The sequence below is a fragment of the Fundulus heteroclitus genome, unplaced genomic scaffold (assembly GCF_011125445.2).
Source record: "Fundulus heteroclitus isolate FHET01 unplaced genomic scaffold, MU-UCD_Fhet_4.1 scaffold_48, whole genome shotgun sequence".
Classification (NCBI taxonomy): domain Eukaryota; kingdom Metazoa; phylum Chordata; class Actinopteri; order Cyprinodontiformes; family Fundulidae; genus Fundulus; species Fundulus heteroclitus.
Genome location: NW_023396901.1, coordinates 2,131,345 through 2,154,963, shown reverse-complemented (window position 1 = coordinate 2,154,963; position 23,619 = coordinate 2,131,345). Strand labels below are relative to the sequence as shown.

The 23,619-nt window shown below is 40.8% G+C and overlaps 2 protein-coding genes across 14 annotated transcripts in view; both read left to right on the top strand.

Annotated features, from left to right (window-relative positions):
• The first annotated feature begins 2,397 nt into the window (after nucleotides 1-2,397).
• On the top strand, nucleotides 2,398-9,193 carry jpt2 (Jupiter microtubule associated homolog 2). The gene is made up of 5 exons (XM_012882284.3): nucleotides 2,398-2,556; nucleotides 5,047-5,198; nucleotides 5,563-5,714; nucleotides 6,884-6,956; nucleotides 7,774-9,193. The coding sequence occupies exons 1-5, from the start codon at nucleotides 2,501-2,503 to the stop codon at nucleotides 8,007-8,009; spliced, it is 669 nt and encodes a 222-aa protein (XP_012737738.2). The 5' UTR covers nucleotides 2,398-2,500; the 3' UTR covers nucleotides 8,010-9,193.
• Nucleotides 9,194-13,376: 4,183 nt separating this feature from the next.
• mapk8ip3 (mitogen-activated protein kinase 8 interacting protein 3) overlaps nucleotides 13,377-23,619 on the top strand; it is a 43,538-nt gene continuing 33,295 nt past the window's right edge. For 9 of the 13 annotated variants that reach the window (XM_036132196.1, XM_036132188.1, XM_036132195.1 and 6 more), the window contains exon 1: nucleotides 13,378-14,384. In XM_036132196.1, the coding sequence (XP_035988089.1) occupies nucleotides 14,085-14,384 (300 nt within the window). In that variant the 5' untranslated portion in view covers nucleotides 13,378-14,084. Of the gene's footprint in view, nucleotides 14,385-23,619 lie in introns of all 13 variants that reach the window. The other 4 variants (XM_036132191.1, XM_012882251.3, XM_036132197.1 and 1 more) reach the window with 3 other exon arrangements.

Below are 23,619 nucleotides of genomic sequence, written 5' to 3'. Positions count from 1 at the left end.
GTGGTAACTCTTTAAATGGGAGACACATCTTTTTAGTTAGTAACTGAATACATTATAAGATAAACAAACACACGTAAAAAAAATAAAAATACCAGGGAAATAACTTATTATAGAAAATTGTATTTCTTCATATTGAAAAGTATACATGTCCTAAGACTTTATTTGCCTTTACACAATTTGGTAAAGCCCATATGGAGATGCTATTACTTTGTAAACTACTGGTCAATCTGGTATTTTGAGTTTCACATATAGACACACATTATATTGGCTTTTATGAGCGCTAGTGTGTGGAAAAAGCTAAAGAAATTCAGCAATATGTCAGGAAGACATCCGTATACATTTACAAGTATGATTTATCCTATAGTACTGTATATACTTATCTGATACCAGAATGTTCCATGTTTATTAGTTAAAAAGTTCCAGCTGCTTGGAGCTGGTAAGAGACATCATTATACACAATGTAATGTGTCTGTGCCGACATACACTGAAAGACCACTCAAAGTGGAGGAACCTATTACCCCAAAAGTAATTTAAAATCCCCGATTCCAATTTGCAAACCCACTCAAGGACAAAGACTGTATGTTTTGTACATACGTCCTATAATTTAATACAAATAAAGTCTAAATGTTTGGCCTACGTTGTGATATTTAGAGGAAAAGGGAGGACACTTGCAAAGCTTAGAACTCCCTCTCAACTAAAGTATAGTGAGCAATCATCATATTGTTTAGGTATTTTGTTTCAGGGGCCACTGGTGCACTCCAAAAAATAGAATAGATCATCTATTATGGCGTAATCTGTCAACACTATGCAAAAGCATTAAACTTTCAGGCTGTTAACTTTCCGACTGAAATCAGTCAAGTGCGCTAAGTGGTTAAAGGGCAACACAATTGATGTTTTGGTTGATCTGAAGTCCCATTGAAAATTTGTCAGCAGAACTAAAAAGACGGCCCCTGGAAGTAACACTGGTTCTGTCAGGAAAAATGGGCCACAACTCCAGCATAGGAAAAGCTTGTGAAAAGATACCTAAATACTTGACCCAAATAATACAGTTTAAACGGCAAGGGTAAAAATACTTAGGAAATATAATTATTTTAACAAAAATTTGTTCTAAAATGAAGTGAAGTAACTCAATTTGGCTTATATGTTTTATTTATAATTTTGTTCAAACAGCATTTTACAGGTCAAAAATAATAAAGTGCATTACAATAAAAACAAGTGGAACAAAACATAGAAAATAAAGAAATAAAATAAAGGATTAAAAAAAGGATTTCTTGTATTGGTTAATAGCCTTGTAGCAGCATTTTGAACTGATAAATGTTTATTGATTATTGCTGTACAGCACTTTGTCGCAGCTGCTGTTGTTTTAAAGAGCTTTACAAATAAAGTAGTAGTAGTATATTATCAAGAACATAAAAAAGACTGTTACAATAATCAAGATTAATTCAACAAATAAAACCATGAATTAAACCACAAATAAAATAAGTAAACCTCAAATAAAACCACAAGATAAAACCATGAATAGTTGTCTCTAATTTGGCTTTTGACACCAGAGTTTGCGGCTAATAAATGTTTCTCTGAAAAGAAAGTTTTTTGATTAATCCGCAGCAATGATATACCAACGACATGGCAGAATCCAAAATATTACCAAGGTTTCTGACATTTGGTTTAAGAGAGAAGGTCAATACATAAAGAAACTATTTTTTTCCCTAGTATTCTCAGGGGAAATAATTAGAATTTCTGTCTTTTCAGAATTCACCTGCAAAAAGTTGTCACAGAGCCACTCTTTGATACTAGTACAATTCATCAAGGAGGACAACTTTAGATATTCAGCTGGTTTAAAAGGAGAATAGGGCAGAATATAGTCAACATAGAAGTGAAGACACATCTGAAAAGTGCTCGATTATTTGTCCAAAGAGGGAAATATACAAAACAAAGAGGATACATTCCATGACTGAATCATTTGGTACCCCACATGGCAGGCTCTTAGAGTTATTAAATATAAAAATAATATATCAAAATCTATTTAACCCAAGTTTTAGTGATTCTTCTTATATATGGAAAACACAGTTTTCTAGCATCATTTCCATGGAAATTATTGCAAACTTGCCACTCACAATATGGCAGATATTTTTGAGTATCGTTTCTACAGGCTAAGAAAGCCACTGAGGCGTCTACTATTCATTAAATTTAAAACTTATAAAGAGCCTTAATGTACCAAAAGAAACGGTTCACGGTGTACACAATGACCAATTGTACTTTCAGAAATTAGACTCCACCAATCATCTATCTTCACTTCTCCGGGTGAACGAACCGAATGCACCTTAATGACGCTCACTGACTGCTGACCAATCATAATCCTCTGCGTCACAGCTGGGCGGAGTCAAATTCTTAGGGAGTTTTGTTGGCTGCAGCGCAGACAGGGGGCGAAGTTGCTGGTCGTCTAGTTGGCGAGCCGAAGAAGTTTCCTGCTTAAACTTGACGTAGTTCAAACAAAACCACTATGACTTCGACGAACATGTTCCAAGGATTGGATAACACCGGGAAATCGAGTTCCAGGTGACTATAATTCCCGTTAACAGCCAGTTTTAGCTGAAAAAGCACTGGAGATAAAGGTTGTCGGATAACGTTTTTCGATTTCTTGCAACGTCACCTAGCAATACAAGTAAATAAACACCAGGCTAGCAAAAATGTATGTTTCAGCAGAAGAACTTTACATAATCTGTCGCGGCCTTCTTTCCCAGCTTTTCATGTAGAAGTATTATTGTTTAAGTCAGACTCAAGAGTCAAGGTAGCCTCTAAGCTAGCCTGCCAGGCGTTGTCTGTCCCTGCGGAAGTGGGAAATGCGCTTCAGACTGCTCGTCTTTGTATTCGCCAATAACCGCGGCGTGGTCACGTTGCTCTCCTTACACAGGAGTCTTTTTTTTTTTTTTTTTTTTTGTCTCGTTGTTTTTAAAAAGCACTTGAAAACATGCAAATAAACTCATTAAACAGTAAATGGTAGCTGCTGTAATCCTGTTCTATAGAAATAGCCTCAAACTAACGCATGTTTTAATATGGACAGCTTTATTCCCGAGTACATATAATCAGAGAACATGTCATTTGGCTGCGTTTACTGATTTTTTTTTTTTTTTGCCTGCCACATCGTACAGGCAGATCAGTACTTTTCTATTCATTTTTTCTTCATCTTTTTTTTTTTTTTAATATGGCATTCTTTATGCAGCTCTTTAACCAGATCCATTGTGAAAGTACCAGTTTTCAGACACAAGTCTGAATTTCTAAAATAAATGGTTTATTAATACGTTTTTAGAACTTGTGTAGACGTTATATATATTAACAACAACAACAAAGAAAAACCTAAATATCTCTGTATATACCCTGAAATTCTACCAATTGTAATTACGGTAATAAATATTTATAGAATATAATGCGATGGTTTTAGAAACAGCCAAAGGTTGACTGAACATCTAAATATGCACTGCTACCTCCCCCCCCCCCCCCCCCCCCCCCGCCCCCCCTTTCCCCCTGGTTATGGCACCATACCAATAATATTTATACCAATAAAATTGAACTACAAAGACATTATAGTTGACCTTTTTCAGTTGTTATTTGTATTTAAGAGCCAGGCAGAATGATTAACATTTGTGTCTAATTTTGTGTTCGAGAGGAAAGGCCTTTGACTTGCTGTTGTTAGATTGTTAAATCGTTTATTATTAATTTATTGCAATTGCAGCTGGGGCCTTGAGGATCACTTCTGTCATGATTGATCATTAAATATTAATATTAGGAGCAGAAGCGATGTCCGTACCATGTCGGAAAGCAGGTGCCGTTACTTTGACCCAGTTCAGCACTTAACCATGATTGAACAGTTGTTCTAAAAGATGGATGAACTAAAGAATCGACACACAAGTTGTCTTTACCATCTCATGTTTGTGTTGGCAGGTTTACCGCAGTTTGGACGGTCGTCATTGCTGACTGTAAACAGTAGTTTCTATATGCGTTCCCTGTAGAGTTGCTTACCTTTCATGTGAGGAAAAGGTCTGAAACCCTTTCCTAATCCAGCGTGTTTCATGATGGACACAATTAAACTCTTCAAAAGAATAAAGAAAAGTTTAAAGCTGAACCACTTTGCTGAACTTTATGCAGCCATCTGTGATTTGCTGAGTCAGACCGAAGGAACGGTCAGCATTAATCCATGGAAAATGTTATTTTGTTGAAGCTTTTTAATCGCGTCACTTCTACTGAAAATAGCTAACGTTGAGTCGTCTTCTTCCAGTAACGGCCTCAAACCCCAAGACTGTTATCGGCGGCATGATTTGACTGTGACTGGGAACGATGTGTTCACAGACAGTAAAAGGATGCGATTTTGTTGTTGTTTAGTTAGTTTAAGATCAGCGGATAACCGATCAGGGCCACTCCAGCATAAAATAGTCTCATTCCGCTTACCAGCCGCATTCTCAATGCGAGGTTGAAGTCACCGACCAATAATTAAACTTCTATGCCGTGTTTAAAAAAAATTCTGAATGAATTTACTTGTTCGATTTAAGAAGCTATACGATGATTGAGCCCTTTGCCACTGACTTAAAATGGAGGTTTTATTGATCTCTGTTCAGGGAATGAGCTTTAAGGAAAAAGGAGTTTTTTTCTAACAAATATTTAGGGAAATGGGAGTCAAATTTTAAAAGGTTAGGTTTATCATTTTATATGGAATTTAAGGTGCATGTTTAATAAATGTGGAATTATTTGTCGATTATGTCTTGGAGATATTTATCTGTAAATGGCTGAAGACCACTTTAACATTGTAGAATTGTGAAACAAAGTTGGTAGGAAGTCCTGGCATATTTTTCTATACAGCTTTTTTTCTAAGCACTAGAAACGTGGTGTGAAATCTGTTTAAAACGTCTTATGTTTGACCCTTAATACTTTAAAATGCCACACAGTGTTGTTAGGTAATTGATATGGACTTTTCTTTATGCTCGTTTCTTTCTAAAGGAGTATTTGCGCCTGAATGAGATCAGAGCCTGTAAGTCATTTTGTCTTTCCATGCAGGGTGCTGCAGCCTCCTGGCGGCGGCTCCAGTAACCTTTTTGGCGGCTATGAGGACGACAGCGCCCCATTCAGACGACCCAATAAGATGGCCTCCAAAGTGTTCGCCCCACCAGAGGAGCCCCAGAACGTATCGAAACGCTCCAATCCTCCAGGTCAGACTTTTGCTTTGTTTTTTTGTTTTTTATATTTGATGTTATTCGTTTGTTTTAGTGATGTAGGTGAAAACTAAACCAGTCAAAGTCCTTTAGGGAAAAAAAAAAAAAAAGAAAATCTAAGTCTCGTGTGAAAGTTGTGGTCCTGATGTTATAATTCCAGTAGAACTGTACCTCCTAGATGCTCGCTCACAGCTCACCTCTGGATTTTGTCAGGCGTCTGATGAAACCCGACCGTTTCAGCCGCGTGGGGTGGCTTTCTAGGTTTTGGGTACAGATGTGGTCTAGCTGTAGGGCCTCCAGTGTCGTCCAGGCTTGATGACTGCTGCAAAGTCTGAGCACATAATGTTGATGTTTTGCGCAGGTGGGAAGAGCAGTGGGATATTCGGTGGACCCGAAGCACCGGCTCAGCCACGGAGACCCGTGCCTCCAGGTGGAGCATGCAGCAACATCTTTGGGGCTCCAGAGAGCGCGCCTGTTCAGAGCCCAAGCCGCAGCCACCCCAACAAGCCAAAGGTGGGTCAGAAAGCCGTCTCTATACCGGGCGCCGCACATGGCAGCCCACTGCTCCCCAAGGGTGATGGGTTAAAAGCAGAGAACAAGTTTTGTTGTAATGTATGTTTCAATGACAATAAAGATGATATTACTTACTTATTATATTATTACTCTAGGTTAGACCGGTCTCTTTGATCAAGCCTCCCGTTTCTGTTATAGATATTACACATTTTCTGTGTCTTAACTACATTTTCTTCTTAAAACCCTTTCACACAATTTTAGTGTTCTTTTTTTATTTATTTATTTATTTATTTTTAATTTTTTTTTACAAAGGATGCTGTGATTGGCTTTAGTCTCTTCCATACATGGTAAATGTTCATTTGGCTTCTGAAATTGAACCCTAACAATGGCATTCGTTTTTTTTGTTTTTTTTAGACTAGAAAACAATTTCTTATCTCATTATTATAAAATAGTTTTTTGTGGGGTTAAAGGAGCCTGGGAACGGAAAAACTTGCTATCAACATCACATTTAATTTTTTTTCTGTTTCATATTCCATCAAGTTCTATGAAAAAAAAAAAAAGTTAATCTTTTCACCTTGATGCAAAAGAACAGTGCTGCTGGTTGATAGTTTGGCTGTTTTAATTTAAAATGTATGATAAACCTGCAATTACCAGTTCCACGGGATGCACAGTTTCAGGATCGGCGTGTCTTAGGGTTGTGCATCTTAACGCTGTACTATATATAGTTGCCTGAGCTCCTGTGCCATTGATCAGGGTTTTAGCGTGCATGGAGGGGACATGAGGGTCATAATGGCCCTCTATTGTCTCTCGTGTTCATTTATACAATAGCTACTTAGGCCACAGCGTCACCAGAGGTAGCCTAATAAAAAACAATTTTAAGTAAGAAGGGGAAAAAAGGAATTGTAAAGCAAGAAAAGTCTCTTTGGTACATTTGCAGGAATCTTGATTCAAATCTGGAGTGTTGTGTCATATTCACTGTGCTTCTGGACTGTCCAGAAAACCTGCCGCTATAGACAGCATGTTGTCACGTCTTTGTTACACAAGGAAACCTGCTTTTATTTGTTTGCAGTTTCACATGAAGCAGATTTTTTTTTTACCCACAGCAAAACCACGAGACTGAATAGATCCTCCATTTTTTATTTAACAGAGAATTGTGTCTTTGATTGCAGGACAATCTAAGCGTGGGACCTGAGCCAGAATCCCCAGGTGTGCCAGAGTCCCCAGGTGAGCCGGAATCACCAGGTGAGTCAGGGATGTCCGTGTTCAAACTGGGATGTATGAAATAAACTGGTTTTGCTATGAGGCATCAATACGGGGATAGGCTAGCCCTTGATCGTACGCTTTCCTATGTATGGCTGTAAATCTGGTGTTTATGGAGAGACTTTAAAAAGCTTATCCAACAGCTTATACCTCCAAGCAGACATGGTTTTAACTACAGGTCTGCGGTGTTCACATAAGCGCGTAATTTGTTCCTGATCCGCGCCGTATTGCTAATGCAGTATATGCTCTTTAGTAATATTGGCAGGTTTCTAATCTAAAGGCTTTGATCCTTCGCCTATTACATACCAATACTGGCTGTCTGCCGCAGCGACATGGGATGAATGTAGTACAATCTTAGGTCACGTGGAAAAAGACTCTTATTTTCAGGAATCCAAATCTAGCGAAACAATTTCCACCACTAATCTGCTGCTTATTGTAGAACCCCTCTCGCTGTTTGGGATGCAGACCGTATAAGACTTTAGCTCTACTGTATTTAAACGCACAGAGTACAGAAAAGGCCTAAAACAACACCTGCAGGAGATGCAGTTACCTCCACGCCGGCAGCTTTAATGCATCGGGGCGAAATGTGCAAATGGGGCCAGAGATGTAATCGGTACGTTGCAGTAAATGATTTAGAGCGACTGTAGGGGTGGAGATGGCAGCTGTTTCTCTGTTTCTCCACACAGAAGTTACCCATCCCAGCTGAGGCCCCTCCGTGTTGGACATTAAGCAGCGTTTTATTCCGAAGCCTCCTTTCTGGGCTCTCTGTAAGAAAACGTTCTGCTCTTTCTTCTTAAAGCACCCGAAGCCAAAGTCAGCCCACCGGCAGCGAAGGAGGAGATCGCCCCCCCGGCTCCTGTTCCAGCCAAGGAGGAGCCCCCGGCCGTCTCAGCCAGTCCAGAGCCCAAAGCGGCGACCTCACCTCCCGACGACACTTTGCTGAAGAACCACGAGCCTCACCTGGGACCTAAGCCTCGCTCTCACAACAAGGTCCTCAATCCCCCCGGAGGAAAGTCCAGCGTGGTTTTCTACTGACGGCCCGAGCCAAGCCGCGTCTCCCACTTTGTTCTGTCTCTGCTTCCATGTTAATGCTCCTCTCATTCCTGCGCTCCACCTCTGATGCTTATTCCAGCTCCTCCATACACAACCCGCCCGCAGATGTATTCCTCTGTCGGTGGCGTTGTCCGCATCAGATCACTGGTTTGTTGCGTTTTCTTCTTCTTTTTTCTTTTTTTTTGTTGCACTTTCCACTCTTGTATTCTGAGTCTCGTCTTTTCATTTTTTTTTATTTTTTTTTCAAACTCCCCCCCTCCCTCACTAAATACTGCAATGATACAATCACACACAAGTCAATCTGCTAGCTAGGCATCTCCCAATCCCTGCCACTGTACGTTATGTCCAAACCCAGCTGTGCGGTTACTGTTGTCGTTATTTGCATTTTCAGGATATTGTAAAATGATTGGATGAAAGCTAGATGTACGAAAGCTAAATTTGAAATGCTGGTACTGTTTTCAGCCCCCAGTGGACCTAAGTTGATATTATCTGTAGATGGAGTTGATTAATACACTTGGAATGGGTTTCGGTTAGGCGAGATAAACTTTCTCGCCAAAGTTTTGTGCAAAAAAAAAAAAAAAAAAAGGAAACGTTTGCAGAAATTCATCTTGAACTTCAAGGTTTCAGCATTGTAGCGCAGCGTCAGATGCCTTATCAGCGTTTTGTCATCTTTCTGCCTTACTGTTTCTCAATGCTCAGTGTCCAAACACAATCTGTGGTAAATATGGGTGCCAAAAAAAAAAGAGTCAGAGATGAATGCTGTGATGGATTTCCAAATGTTGCTGCCTCCTAAAAGAAATTCCACTTTGATTGTATGTGAATGTGTTGTGCGGGCTCTTCTCTCTGCTCTGTCCTCGGCTGCTCGCTCCGTCTGAGAACTCGCCTTTCCCCCTCGCTCGCGGCCGACCTCTGTTTTATGTTTTAAATTAAAACGGCTGAAGACATGTGAACTCTAAGCAACCTCGCGGCCCACCTGAGTGCAGGTGGGCTCCTCTACGACCCCCCCCCCCCCTCCCCCCTCTTTCACCCACGTCGTTAAGCACAGACGAGTATTTCTGATGCCAGCCTGTCCCCTCTCTCTGTCGATGTGCCTGGCAGCAAACGAGTGCAGCAGAAGAAAGGAGTCCTGTGTATTGAAATAAAAAAAAACTTGTTTTGCATCGAAAGCTTGTTTCTGTTTGCGTTCCTTCAACATGGAAACGTCGCCGAAAACCTTGATTTCACTTATCGGGTGAAATCGGGGTAAGTTGTGGAGCCGCCGAGGTGAAGGAGCTGAAGCAATAGCTGGTGTTGGCCCTGGTTAGAGCAACAGGCTGTCACAGGTCTGACACAAAGAAAACAGCTACGCACACATTCTCACTTTGATGCAATTTAGATTGGTTACATAACCAGAAATGTGTTAGTTTGTTTTTTTTTCATTCAATTTGAGGAAGCCAAAATGCACAAAATGTTAGATTGAAAACAAAATCTAGAGACAGGTTTGCTCCACCCAACAATTAGAAGTTTACTAGAACGACGTGTTATTAGCTTAAAAACTAGTGCCTTGTGTTTTCATGTCCTTTACAACCACAAACTTCAACGTTTTGTGCTGGGGTTTTATTTGGTAGCTGAGCACAAGGTAATGCGTTACTGGTAGTTGGATGCCAGGATTTCAAAATGTTTTAAAAAAAATAAAAAAAAGTGGACAAGATCCTTTTTGGTCCCCTGATTCAGGGCAGACACCTCCAGCAGTCTAGATGGCATAAAAGTTCACTTTTGTGGAAATGAAACGCTATAAAATCTGCTGCTGTCTGTATTCTGAACTACATTTAGCTGCAATCAGGCTTTACCGTCTTAGCATATTTAAGTTTTTGTCCATCCTTTGCAAATTAGTTTAATTTTCAAGTCTTGACACAGATTGTCAAATAGGTTGACTATTACTATTATATTACTATATATTAGGTTGGGTCTTTAAACATGCTTTCACCTGAGCCATATATATTTAGTGTTATGCTGTTGAGTGGTTTTACCTCCACTCAAGTCTAAGAAGATTTCTTTCAGGATTGCCCTCCATTTATCTCCATCGATCTTCCCATCTTTCTGTCCATCTTTTTCCATTCCTGCTGAAGAAAGCCATCCCTGCAGCACTAAATCATTGCTGTGGGGATGAAGCAACAAGGGTGCTGCGTTCAAGGTAATACGCATCAATCCGTTTTCTAACACACAGCGTGTTGCATCCTGGCCAAAAAAAAAAAAAAAGTTTCATTTTGATCTCCTCTCACCAAAATCTTAGCCTTTTACGTTTTGCCACTCGTCGATAAAGAGGAAAGTGGGTTGATCATCGGACCTTTGCGCCTGCTTCATGTTGTCAGACGGGTTCTACTCATGCAGGCATTTTCTACGGCTCTGGTAGTGATCAGACCTAGTTAAGTCATTCAAAGGTGACAAACATGAGAAGAATAAAATTGAATAGGGGATCTTATATCTTCCTTGTTACTTGAATTTCCACCTGTATGTCTTCATACAGGAAATGTTAAGATATTTTTGTTATGTCAGCCTTGTGTTTTTGCTCTATGTAAATTTGCTCTATGTAAATTTACATAGCATTAATACTCTAATAAAAATATTTATTAATGTTGAGGGAGAGTGTTGTGACAGTTGGAATGGAGGTTTATGCAGCAGATTATCCTGTAAAATGAGAATAATTTCTAATTTTCAAAATTTTTGGTGCGCATTACTGTTTGTTACCTTGGAGTAAGTGAGAAACGAGGAAAACGCAACATAAAATCCTTCATGTTCCCCTCATGTATTCACTTGCGTCTGCTCACGGTTGTGAAATAAATGTTTATTTCCTTTTCTGAGCTTTAGTCTTTTAGTTTCTAAACTGAGTGAAGCGGTGAGGGAGCAACGCTGCTGACTCATTTCAGAGTCACAAGACTTTAACAGTGACACATTATGGGAGGTATTATCACTTTAAAGGCTTTTATTGCATCGTGTACTTTAGTAGATCTGCATGAATGAAGATAACATCGGAGGATTCATTTTAAAACAACGTGTAAAAGGCTTTGTCATACTTATGTAAATTAAAGTACTGCCTCTTGTCATCCACATGAAGGGATTTATTGAATATTTGAGGAGTGTGTGGTCGTTATTAGCAAGATTCTGGCTTTAGTTATTCATGCAGACACTTGTCAAGTTTTCCCCCCTGTGAGAAACCATTACATTTCCGTTGTAGTACTTTCAACATAAAACTAAGCAGGATTAAAAAGCAGTAAAATAACCTATAGCTGCCATATAACAGGAGAATCCAGGCTAGTATTCAGTAATATTGTGTAGACATATGAACATATGGATAATTTGGTTACCAATTCTTATGGTCGCTTACAAAATCTGAAACAAATGTTTTCAAGAACGGTTTTCCTAGTAAATTACTTGTTTAGACTTTTTTGGATAAGGATGCCTTTTTTAAGAAGTGGAGACTACAACATGTAAGGTTTTACTGCTTGGTTTAGGGAAACAAAGGCTAAGAAATTAAGATTGTGTGAACAGGGGACTATTCATATGAATAGTCAATAATATCAATAATTGAGCTTTTTTTTTTTTTTTAAGAAATTACATTCTCATTTTGGAGATAAAATAAGAATTCCTTTATTGTCCCGTGGTGGGGAAATTCAGGTGGGACAGTGGTAAACACAGACAGTTGCACACAGTTATTAGCAATGAAAGAAGAAAAAAGAACAGTCTAATCTAAAATATAGCTCTATAGAAACACTAAGAGTAGAAGATAAAAAGTAAATACCAGAGTAAATAAACATTGCACAGTGGAAAAATATTTATTTAACAGTGGAAAGACTTCACCCTCTTTACATAACACACAATAATACTATATAAAATGTGCATGATAGTGTAGCAGCATCCCAAAGTAGCTGGTGGATCTGTGTCTGTGAAAGTCCACCACCAGCTCCTTTGTTTTCCCTGCATTTAATACGAGGTGGTTCTGCTGGCACCAGTCTACAAAGCCCTGGATCCACTGTCTGTACTGGGACTCATCTTCATCTGTGATGAGACATCTATGTCAGAGTCATCTGAGAACTTCTGCAGGAGGCAGCCTGGTGAGTTAACGGGGAAGTCTGCAGTGTATAGGGTGAACAAAAGCGGTGCCAGCACAGTTCCCTGAAGGCTGGTCAAACCTCAGGAAATGCTGGTTAAGCTTATTCTCCCATCTGAAGTCACCTACAGCCTGGGCGTCCTGTTTGTGCCCTGAGATGGCTTTTAGGCTCTTCCAGACTTTTTTTCCCTGACTACATATTAAGTAAATATGTTAGTCAAGAAAAAAATCAAAACAATAAGAAAAGGCAGATTAACCATGTTAACCACTGAAATTGAGGTCAGATAGAAAAAACAAAACCCCAAATGCAACAGTGTCCTTTTCAAAGCGGAGACAGAGGGAGCAAACACTTATCAGTTCTTGCCCAATCAAACTCACATATCGTGCTTTTACAGCCTATATTTTAAGTATTTATACCACGCTTTGCATTGCTGACGATGTATAAACAAAGCTGAACATTTTGTCATTTAGACACGTTATCTATGGTTTAGGAGTGGCTTGACACAAGGAAGGCAGCATTGTAGCCCATGTGGGATTCATCTGTATGCTGTGGCTCTTGAAGCGTTGACGTAGCGCACTCCTTCTGAAGCTCTCCCAAATTCAGCAATGGCTTTTGCTCGACATTCCTCTGAAGGCTGCCATCATCCCTGCTGCTGGTGCACTTTTTCCTTCCACTCAACTTTCCATGTTCAAGCATGAGCACAGCATTTCGAGAACAACTAGCTTCTGAACATCTGTCAAGTCAGCAGTCTTCCCGGTGACAGTGTAGGCCATAACATGGCCTGTAGATAACATTTATATGTCAAAAAGGATTTAAGAAACGGTGTAATATAATGCTAAAATTGTCTGAGAGACTAAAATTAGTGTTTTTATTATCTGTCACCTGTAATCGTCAAAATTACAATATACATTACACTTACTCTGTGTGTAATTAATGTACATAAGTTTCACTTTATGAAATAAGTTACAAAAATTAACTTATTTTTTCGATATTCTATTTTTTTATTTTTTTAGATTTACCTGTAAAGTCCCATTAAAACACAGGTTTTCAAGATGATGAAATCTCCAAAGTTAGAAACACACTTGAAAGCCAATATCAAACATAAGCGCTCCCTGCTGCTTAATTAATAGTTTATGCGGGACTAAAACAACGGGCCATACATGCATATAATGAGTTACGCAGTCCTGGCGGTGGCCAGACGCATGGAGGCCGCTTTTATTTTGAAACCCTGCAGCCGTGTCCTGCCTGCGCTTTCCGCCTTGACTGATTGCAGACGGCGTGACGTGGGGCAGCCTCGGTCAGCTGGCTCCTCCATCTGAACGGCAGGGAGAGCCTCTCCCAGAGGGAGACATCACCATCAACGCCCGACGCAGCTTCATCGGCGGCCCGCCGGAAGAGCAGCAAGACATGCGAGGGAGGCGGCCGTAGGAGGCGGATCGGGCCGCAGCGGCGATCGGGAGACGGGGGATTATTTATTCGCCTATTTATTTATTTATTTGTTTCCCCTCCCTCCGCCCCGCCAGTGTAATGGCAGGGGTCCATGGCCGCGGCTGCTGAGAAGCAGGTGCACCATCATCGACGGAGGCGGCTGGTTCCTCGGCATGGGCTGGGAGAGGGCCGAACCCCGGGCTGGATCACTCCGTGGGAGGGGGCCAAAGGCTGGGCCGCGGCTGGGGGCCAAAGCCTGCTAAGACTACAGCTCTGTGCACATCATCAGCATATTTTAACCAACATTTTCCCTTTTTAAAGCTCAAGGTTATCCACGCGTAAAAGGCGCGTCTGCAAAAAAAAAAAGAAAAAAAGATGGAATAAGCGTCTCCAGCGGAGGAGGAGAGACCGTGATTGAACATCCTCTAACCCCCCCACCCCCCAGTGGTGAGTGGATCATAACACCGTGACACTCCAGCCTTACAGGCCCGAACATTTGAGCGAGCCTCGCTTGGGGACAGGCTGAGGTCCAGCAGCCAGGATGATGGAGATAGACGAGGTGGTGTACCAGGACGACTACGGCTCCGGCACCGTCATGTCGGAGCGGGTGTCGGGCCTGGCCAACAGCATCTACCGCGAGTTCGAGCGGCTCATCCACAGCTACGACGAGGAGGTGGTGAAGGAGCTGATGCCGCTGGTGGTGAACGTCCTGGAGAACCTGGACGCGGTGCTCACCGAGAACCAGGAGCACGAGGTGGAGCTGGAGCTGCTGAAGGAGGACAACGAGCAGCTCATCACCCAGTATGAACGGGAGAAAGCGCTGCGTAAGCAGGCGGAGGAGGTGAGTGGCACCCCCCCCCCCCCCTCACATCCTCTCCATCACCTCCTGCCTTCAGCCACGGCCCTTCTGGCAACGATCACTGCTGGGTTTTGAGATGTTTCTGTCTGTTTGATTGTTTTTACAGAGCCATATCATGTGCCGCCTATAACAGTGGAGGCATTACAGAAAACAGCCTAAGCTACAGGCAGTCTGGTTATTATCACCCTGTAGCAGAGCCGGCCCAAGGCACAAGCGCACCAGGCTGCTGCCCATAGGGCCCCTGGGGCCACAAGCACTTGTTAAACTAAAAACGTCACATTTTTAAGTAACGAATGAGCCGACCTTTAAATTGTCTTTGATTTTTTTTTTTTCCTGACTGGCAAGTTAGGGTTAGGATTTTAATAATTGAAAAGTCTTTTGAAATTAAAGGATCAATGCATTTTCAGTACACAAAGCTCACAGCAATGCCAGATGAAATCAGGTTGTTGTTGTTTTTTTTTGCATCTATGGCCTCCAAGGGCAACACGGTCCTTCTACCAACACGCACAACCAAACACATGCCCTGTCCCCCAGTGCCAGAAAAGAAAGAACAAACAAAAAAAAACACCTTTAATGGTGAAACTTTTCAGAAACACTACGAAACCGGATTCTGTTGATCGTCTAGACACACCAGTCAACATCAGACAGATACAAACATTCGGGATCAGTGCAAAAATAAGTCAGTTCTTGTCTAGTTCTGACAACCAAATAGCTTTATTGTCATTATGTAACCTTAATGAAAATTTGGTGAGACACCAGCTCAGAATCCACACAGGTCATTCAAATCAAGACATAATGTTGAATGCACCGACAACACCTGCTGAGAAGCTGAAGAGCGCCCAGTAGGCCTTAGCATCTGGTAGGATTTAGATGTTTGAGTCAAAAAAGACAGAAAGCAGTCACTTCATAAAACGATGTAAAACACTGTGCAGTCGCATTGGTGCTTTAGACCAGGCATGTCAAAAGTGCGGCCCGGGGGGCCATTTGTGGACCCTGGAGTGATGTTGTCTGGCCCCCCAATTGCATTTCAAGAAAGATTTAGTCTACTGCAAAGATTTGGCTGATGGAGATGGAAACGTTTTATTTTTATTAGTGTAAAATGAATACAGACAGGTTGCGATCTTATAACAGAAAACGTTGGGTACAACATAATGTATTCATCTTTCAGTAACCACGCTTTTTACATTCTGTTTAATTTCATAGTAAATATGACCACATCTGTCTCAGGACTTTAACTCAGATGAAAACTTTTGTGCGTTAAAAGCTGTTTTGTTTTTCAAATAATTTCTCAAAATGAGCTAAACACAGCAAGTTTTTTCAAAGAAACACTGGCCTAAATCCTGCTCTCATATTGCTAGACCAAAAAAGAATTCAGTTTTGTTTGTTTTTTATCAGTTGATTCTAATATAATTTGCTTTTAATAAAGCAAATGTGCAAAACCCCATTTTTAACTATGGCTCTACAGCGATTTAACATCATTTTCCTTCAGAAAATCGGACTAATTTGTTTAATCAAAATTATCATATAAAAATTCACAACATGATTTTTGGGTAATTTTTCATTGCTTAGTATTTTTTGGCCCTCGAGTACTTGTGACTTAAGAATTTCGGCCCCAGTGCCAAAAAGTTTGGACACCCCTGCTTTAGACCGAACAATCCCAGAGAAGTTAAACGTGTGACGACTGGTCATTAAAACTGAAATGTTCAAGTTAAAGAAGTCTAAAATTTGCATGAATGTCTTGAGCAAACACCCCCTGAGAAACTGAAGCGTGCAAATAGAGATTACCATGTTGGGGACCGTGTGTAAATAATTCTCAGCCGCATCAAGAACCTGTGGAACCAGCAGCATGTTTGTAAACATGTAACAGACTCTGGTGGTTTATTTGAATGGCTGTGGTGACGGCAGTATTTTCTAACAGTGATCATTTATGGCCATGCAGGTAAATAATTGAGGAATTGTTCATGGAGCAGTTGACGGATACTTTTTCTTTAACTGATAGCACAGAAGAGCCCATGCTACCATGGGGAGAAACCAAAGATCAACCTTATTAATACACTGCTAGACTGTCATTTTACACGGGGGAAACAAGTGTTAGTTAAATAGTTACGATAACAATCATAATTTAATATTGCTAGTTTTGTCCCCATAGTATCTTCATGGTAAAATGAAAGATATATACATATATTTTTTAGCAACAACGGACTTAAATTGTTGTTCTAAAATTGTTACAGTAAGCAAAACTGTTCAATTCAAGTATTTTATGCCATCCCAACAACATACTAATTTGTGTGCTGGATATGCGCGGGAGGTCAACTCCAGCATGTTCTTACATGGGCCTACAGCCACCTTTGCTAGATGCAAAGCAATCCTTCAGCTGCTGTAAGTCACAGCGCCTTTAGCCGTCAGAAAAGCAATTCATCAGTAATAAGTTTCACTTATAGAGCGCTGTCCCTGGGCCTCTGAAGTATATTCAAATCAACAATGAAAGCTCACAATATGCAAACTCCAAAGTAAAGAAAAGGTAGATTGCAGGTTATTACTGTACTTAGTGATAATGACCCGTCTGCAGAGTCTGGAAACAGTACGTAGCTGAAGTGCAGCATCACTCTTGGTGGGTAAATACACTTGACAAAACAGGAAGAACTGAAAGACGATACAACCGTGTGCATCAACGTGTGACCTATTAAATTAAAGTGTTTTCGCTCTAAACCTGTTGAATGTGACTCATTTTGGCTACAAAATATACCATACAACTGTATTTTCAAAATGAAGAGAAATGCCAGGACTCCCTGCTTGATTGTAAAAATGGAACAGCAGTGGTGACAACCTGGGATTTTAAAAGATACAGAGGATCTCAACATCTCAGACAAGGTTATTTGTCTGTTAGCAGGGATTTATGTACGGTAACCCACAAAGTAATACTGGAAACAACATAAAATGAAAATAAAAAAGCTAAATACTGAGCTGAGTGGCAGCTCCTCAGTTACACAGACGAACAAAAGCAATACCCGTTAACAAAGCCGACCTGAGGCATAAGTGAACTAACATCCCGCTTTGGGCCCTCCAGGCCAGCAGGGGGCAGAAGAGCATTTCAGTTATCACAGAATATCCGGTCCTATTTCTCACTGGCTGCTAAAGGATTGATTATGTAGCGACTTCCAGTATGATAGCGCCAGCTGCAGTGAAGCATTTTGTGTTGGTAGCTAATCTTACGTAGTGAGCTGTATTTCGGTCAGTGGAGCCAGAAACATTTCATAGGGGTGGCCGGACGGGGCCACTTCACCTATTGGGGTGGCACACTGAAACTAAAAGCCATCATTTCAGGATTTTGTTCTACTGTTGTAGTAAATCTGCCTGCAGAAAACTATCAGAAAGACTTAAGTCAACGCCTACTAACATCTTTTGGTTTATTGTTTGATTTTTAATGTTACTAATGATCTAACATGCATAGACCAATAACAGTATATTTTGAGTTGAACAATTACTTTTTGTGTAATTATATTAGGAATAAGGTGTACATTTGTTCATTTATTGAAATATAAGTAGATACTGGCAGATTCAAATAAAAACACTGCTGACTGTGTATCATGGGATGAAATGCTAAACTGATGCTACTACAATTTAATTGTAGTAGCATCTGGCTTATAAGATGCCAGATGCACTGAATTAGATTATATTTTCACCTCCTTTCTTCGTCTGCAGCAAATGAGTTGACAAGGCATATAAACATGCAGGCATGTTTAATCAGGAGTCCCTTTGTTCAGGTCTTTTTACTCCCAACCGTTAGGTGATGAAGGGACTAGCAGGTACAACATTACTCTGTTTAAGATGTAAAAGCTGATGCTCTCACGTGTTTTTACCTGTATTTCCTCTGCAAGAGACAGTTTACTAAAAAAAAATGCCGATCCAAATCCACAAAATGTGGAGGAATAAGGTGGATAGACCTCAAAGCTTCATGTTCGCTGCCAAGTTTAAAGATAAGCCTTCTTTATGTTTTGTTTACATTTATTTAAGATTCTAAAAATCTCACATATGCTCTAGTCAGACCCAAACAAAAGCAAAATAGTTTGATAGCTACAGCTTGATAGTTACGCTAACGGTCATATATTTAATAGTTTAATAGTTTCTGCTGGTTGTTTCTGAGCTGAGGATGCATTTCATGCAAACTCCAACGTATGCAAATCACAACAGCTAACAACTGTATTAAATTCAAACCGTCTGATGCTAAGACATTTGTTTTGAAAGGAAGAAAAAAAAACTGGACCTAGCTGCAGACCAGAATATTCAATCAAACTGAAAACCTCAGGTTCCCAGTTCACTGGATTCTGTTGCCTTCTGAAGCTTCATCCCAACTGCGACTCGTTTAAACTTACCGGCCAGAGTTCACTTTAAAGTCAAAGTCAGGTTACACACAGATCGTGACAAAATTATTAGTTCCCCTTTGAAAATGTCTCTGTTTTAGAAGTATTTTTTGCAAGAATATGCTAAATAAATTTAATATGCTAAATTAATATCTAAATCTTCATTCCTACAGAAGCGAAACCTAAAATTGCACATTTTGATTTGTAACTCTGTAAACTGCAAATTGAAGCATTTTTAATACATATATAATATATTTTTTATCTTTTATCTTTGTTCTGTAAATACCTAGAGTAAAAGAAACATTTGGGTAAGTTAATGAACTAGAGCAGGGGTCACCAACGGGGTGTACAGACAAGTTATGGTCCTGCAGCCTTCATCCAAGTTAACAAAATCACTGAAATACGAGAAAGGTTGTTTTCGTAATGAATAAATAAAAGTATAATAAATCAAACACCGATGGCACATTTGTCCATGATTAGCAACGAGTTTAGTGGGTCAGGGGCGTCCGCAGTCAGAACGGGTACCCTGCATGTCTACATCTTTCCCTGCCTCAACATAACCAGACCTCTGGCCAAGATAGCGACATGCTGAGGACTTAATTCAAGCGGAAACACACCTAAAACATTCAGGACCGGAGTTGGATATCTTAGGCTCTTTTTTTCCACTAGGTGACTCGTGTTTATCTGGGATAATCATTTTTAAAGAGTTACTCTGGTCGTGCGTTTTTTTTCACTAGCGTAATAAAGCATGAACAGTGGTCGTATCTCAAAGCGATCTTAAGTGATTGTTTTACTGTGGAAGCTGGAAAGCTTTGAATAAGTTAATGAGTGACTCGGATCACGATTGCTCTCATGTCTCAAGCAGCAGAAAACGTGTCCCCCCCCACCCCCCCTCCTTCAGGTTCAACACCTCACCGTTGGTTTGTTCTTTACATGAAGCGATCCTCGTCGTTTTGTCTGACCGTGAGGTCCGTGGGGGGATGGGACGACGAAGTCCTTGCAGTCGCAATCAAGGAAATCAACAGCGCCCTGGTACTGTGACTCGATTTGTGCTGATGAGGAGACAGAGGGATAAAACCAAGAGAATGGAACAGGCTTGAGTTAATGGAGCTGTGCAGAGGGGCTCAGGTCAGAAGGCAAAAAGCTAATAAGAGAAAAAGGCACGGGACGAATCTCACAACGCATTAAAACACCCACTTGTAGGGAGCGTGGAGCAAAAAGCAGCTCAGATTACGAGGTTGTAGGGAAACAAAGACAGCACCTCATAAATCAATTCCTCCATTACCCAATTATAAAATAAGATGCTCTTTTTTCTTTCTAATGGACTGATCCGCTCTCATCGCTGAGGATCGCAGGTTTTGTTTGACTCCACCTGTATTCATCAGTTTTGCTGGTGATTAAACCTTTTGCTCAGAAACGTTGCCCAGACTCAACCCTAGACGAACAGGTTCGAGCCGACAGCGAGTCAGCGGAGATTCACGGGGATTAAGCAAAGTTTTTCAGCATTTTCCCCGCTGCTTGTCGCTTCACGGGTATCACACATTATAAATAGCTAAAACTGTGACCAGACTGCAACAAAAAGCACTTAGCCGGGGGAAGTAAATTAGATCCACTCGATCATTGCAGGGATACCTGCTGAATTATTCATCTGGGACAGAATGTACTTTGTTTTATTTTTTAATTGTTATTTTTATCTGTTCTAAAAGCGGTACTTTTACATCTATTTACAAGACAACTGCATCCTTTGCCTGTGCCTCTACGTTGGGCGGTTTTAATAGCAATCCTCCTAAGATGTGCAGATATGACAGATACAAAGTCAGTGGATGAAGGACGTTTTTTCCCCAGTCCAAGGTGATAGGATTATGTTTTATGATGTCAGCTGCTCTTAATTTAGAACAACTATCCACAATGAAAACAACTCTGGTTACAAACAAAAAATATACATGAGTAGACATTTTTTTGAGCTTTGATCTTCTAAAGAAGTAAACTCCTTTAGGCCTAAACATGTTGCTGTTTATATGGGTTTGAGATTAGATGTGTGTAAATTAGTATTTAGGGAACAAAGAAAATGGAGCACAAGCACATTTTACTTCAACATTAGCCCACAGGCAAACTTTGTGATTCACTGCCTTGCAAAAGTACCGTTAACCCTTTGAACATTTGTGACAATTAAAGCAAAAAACAACAAAAAGACTTAGACAACTTTATTTGTCATTTTGTATGCACAGAGTGCATACAGATGGAAATTTCGTTGCATACAGCTTGTAAATTGCAGTTAAATTAAATTACAGTATAAGGTGCAGCAGTGATTTAAAAGTAAACAATTTAAATGTAGACAATGCAGGAGAAGTCGCAGTGTACAAGTGAGTGTTTTTTAAAAACCATTTGTATGTGCAGAATTGATTGTGCAAATGGCATTAGTGCAAGAATACAGCTTGTAATTTACAGTACATTTAAAATACAGTATAAGTTGCAGCACTGAATTTAAAAGTAAAGCAATTGAAATGTAAACAATGCAGGAGAAAGTCACAGTGTACAGGTGAGTATTTTTTTTAAAGAAAAAAAAACAAAAACAAAAACAAAGACAACGTTTTATTCAGATTTTATATCACAGACAAACACAAATTAGCTGATAATTGTGAAGTGTAAGGGAAGTGATACATGATTTTGAAAATGTTTTAACCAATAAAAGAGTGTAGCATGCGTCTCTATTTATTCTACCTCAGGTAATGCTAAATAATTGAGCCACTTTGTGCTGCAGTCTGCACTTCTTTTGTGGATGTCTCTGTCAGCTTTACACATGGAGGCTGACTTCTTCCCCGTTAAGCATCTCAAGCTCCGTCAGGTTGGATGCATACTGTCTGTAAGGATCAGGTTTCCAGGATCTCGTCTGGTTTTTAGGTCTGGACTTTGGTTCGTTCTAACAAAGGAGTATAGTTTGAGCTAAACCGTCCCAGTGTCGCTCTGGCAGGTTGTCTTTCCAGCCGGACGGCGAACCTCCAGTTCAGTCTCAGGTCTTCTGCAGCTTCTGCCAGGTCTTCTTCCAGGATTGCCCTCCGTTCATCTCCCCATCAGCTCCGTCCAGCTTCTACGCGCTTGCTTTAAGAAAGACTTCCCCACAGCATGATGCTGCCCCCTGCCTTGTTTCACCATGTGGATGGTGTGATTCAGCAGATGTGCTCTCTTAGCGTCAGGCCTTACATTGTAGTTTGCATGTAGGCCAAAGCAGATCTGTTGTGGTTTCATCACGTGTGGAGGTCATGTTAATCGTGCCCCCTGGTGCACACCGTAGTAGTGAATGGGACTTCTTATGGCTTTCTTTGAAAAACACGCTGTCTTCTGGTCACTCTTCCATCGAGGCCAGGTTTGTGGAGTGGATAATTAAGAGCTGAACGTCATTATCTTACCTGAGCTGTACATACACCATAATGCCAAAGGGTTCAATATGTTCTTGGTCACTTCATGCTTGCTCAGTATGAGGGATTGCTGCAAAGCCATGGACAATGCAGACGACTCTCCCTGTGGCTCTACGCTTCTCCAGGAGTGAATGCTGCTTGTCGGGACTTTGATGCAATCAACTGGTTCCCTTATACAGGAGATTTTTGACCAATCTGTATAATCTGATTGAATTTGACTTTGTAAAGTGCCTCGAGATGACATGTTTCATGAATTGGCGCTATATAAATAAAATTGAATTGAATTGAATTAAATTGGTCGACCCTTTGCAGCTCTAACAGCCTCGGCTCCTTTGGGAGGGGGGGTGTCCACAAGTCTTTTGAGTGTTTATGGAAATGTTTTACCAATCTCCCAGAAGAACATTAGCGAGATCAGACGCTGATGTCGGACCAGAAGGCCCGACTCAAAGCCTGCGCTCTGATTGATCCCAAAGGTGTTCTGTTGGATTAGGGACGCTTTGTGGGTCTTTATGGACCTCGCTTCGTGCTCTGGTGCACAGTCATGTTGGAAGATGACGGGACCATCTCCAAACTGTTCCCACAACGTTTGGGAGCACAGATTTGTCCAAGTGTCAATGCTCCCAACGTTGGCTCCCACGGCCTACCACTACATGGCTGAGCTGCTGTCCTTCCTAATCGCTTCCACTTTGTGACAATGCCACGGACAGCCGACTGAATTTTTTAGGAACGAGGAAATGTAACGACTGGACTTGTCACACAGGTGACATGCTTACCACAGAACCATGCTGGGATTCACTGAGCTCCTGAGAGCGACCCAGTCTGTGGGCCTGGGTGCTTGCTTTTATACACCTGTGTGGTTGTAGAAGTGACTGGAACAGCTAATTTTCATTATTTGGACGGGTGAGCGAATACCTGTGGTGAAACAGTGTGTCTGCAGTTCCTCCAGAGTTTAATACCTAGCTCTTGCTGCTTCTCTGATAAGCTAATTGCAGATTTTGGGGTGATGTACTGAGCATTTCTCTGTGAGATGTTTAAAGGTTGAGATAATGTTTTAGAACCTAACCCTGCTGTAAACCTCTCCACAAATGGACCTGTCTGCCGGGATCCTTTGGTCTTCATGTGGCTGTTCTCGATACGAGTCTCTGGGGCTTCCACAGAGCAGCTACATTTCTACTGAGGTTAATTTATAAACCAATGGACTCTGCTTAATTATCAAAACCTTGAGTGTGTTGGTTGTTATTTAGGGGCATCAGGGTTAAGGGGGCAGAAAACCAACGCTTGCCGCACTTTCCAGATCTTTGTTCATACAAAATGTTGAAAACAACGTGTCATTTCCTCTCGCTTTTACAATCACAGACTAATTTGTGTTGGTCTATCAAATGAAAGCTCTATAAAGTAGAATATAATCCATGTTTGTGCTGTGACAAAGTGCGGAAAGGT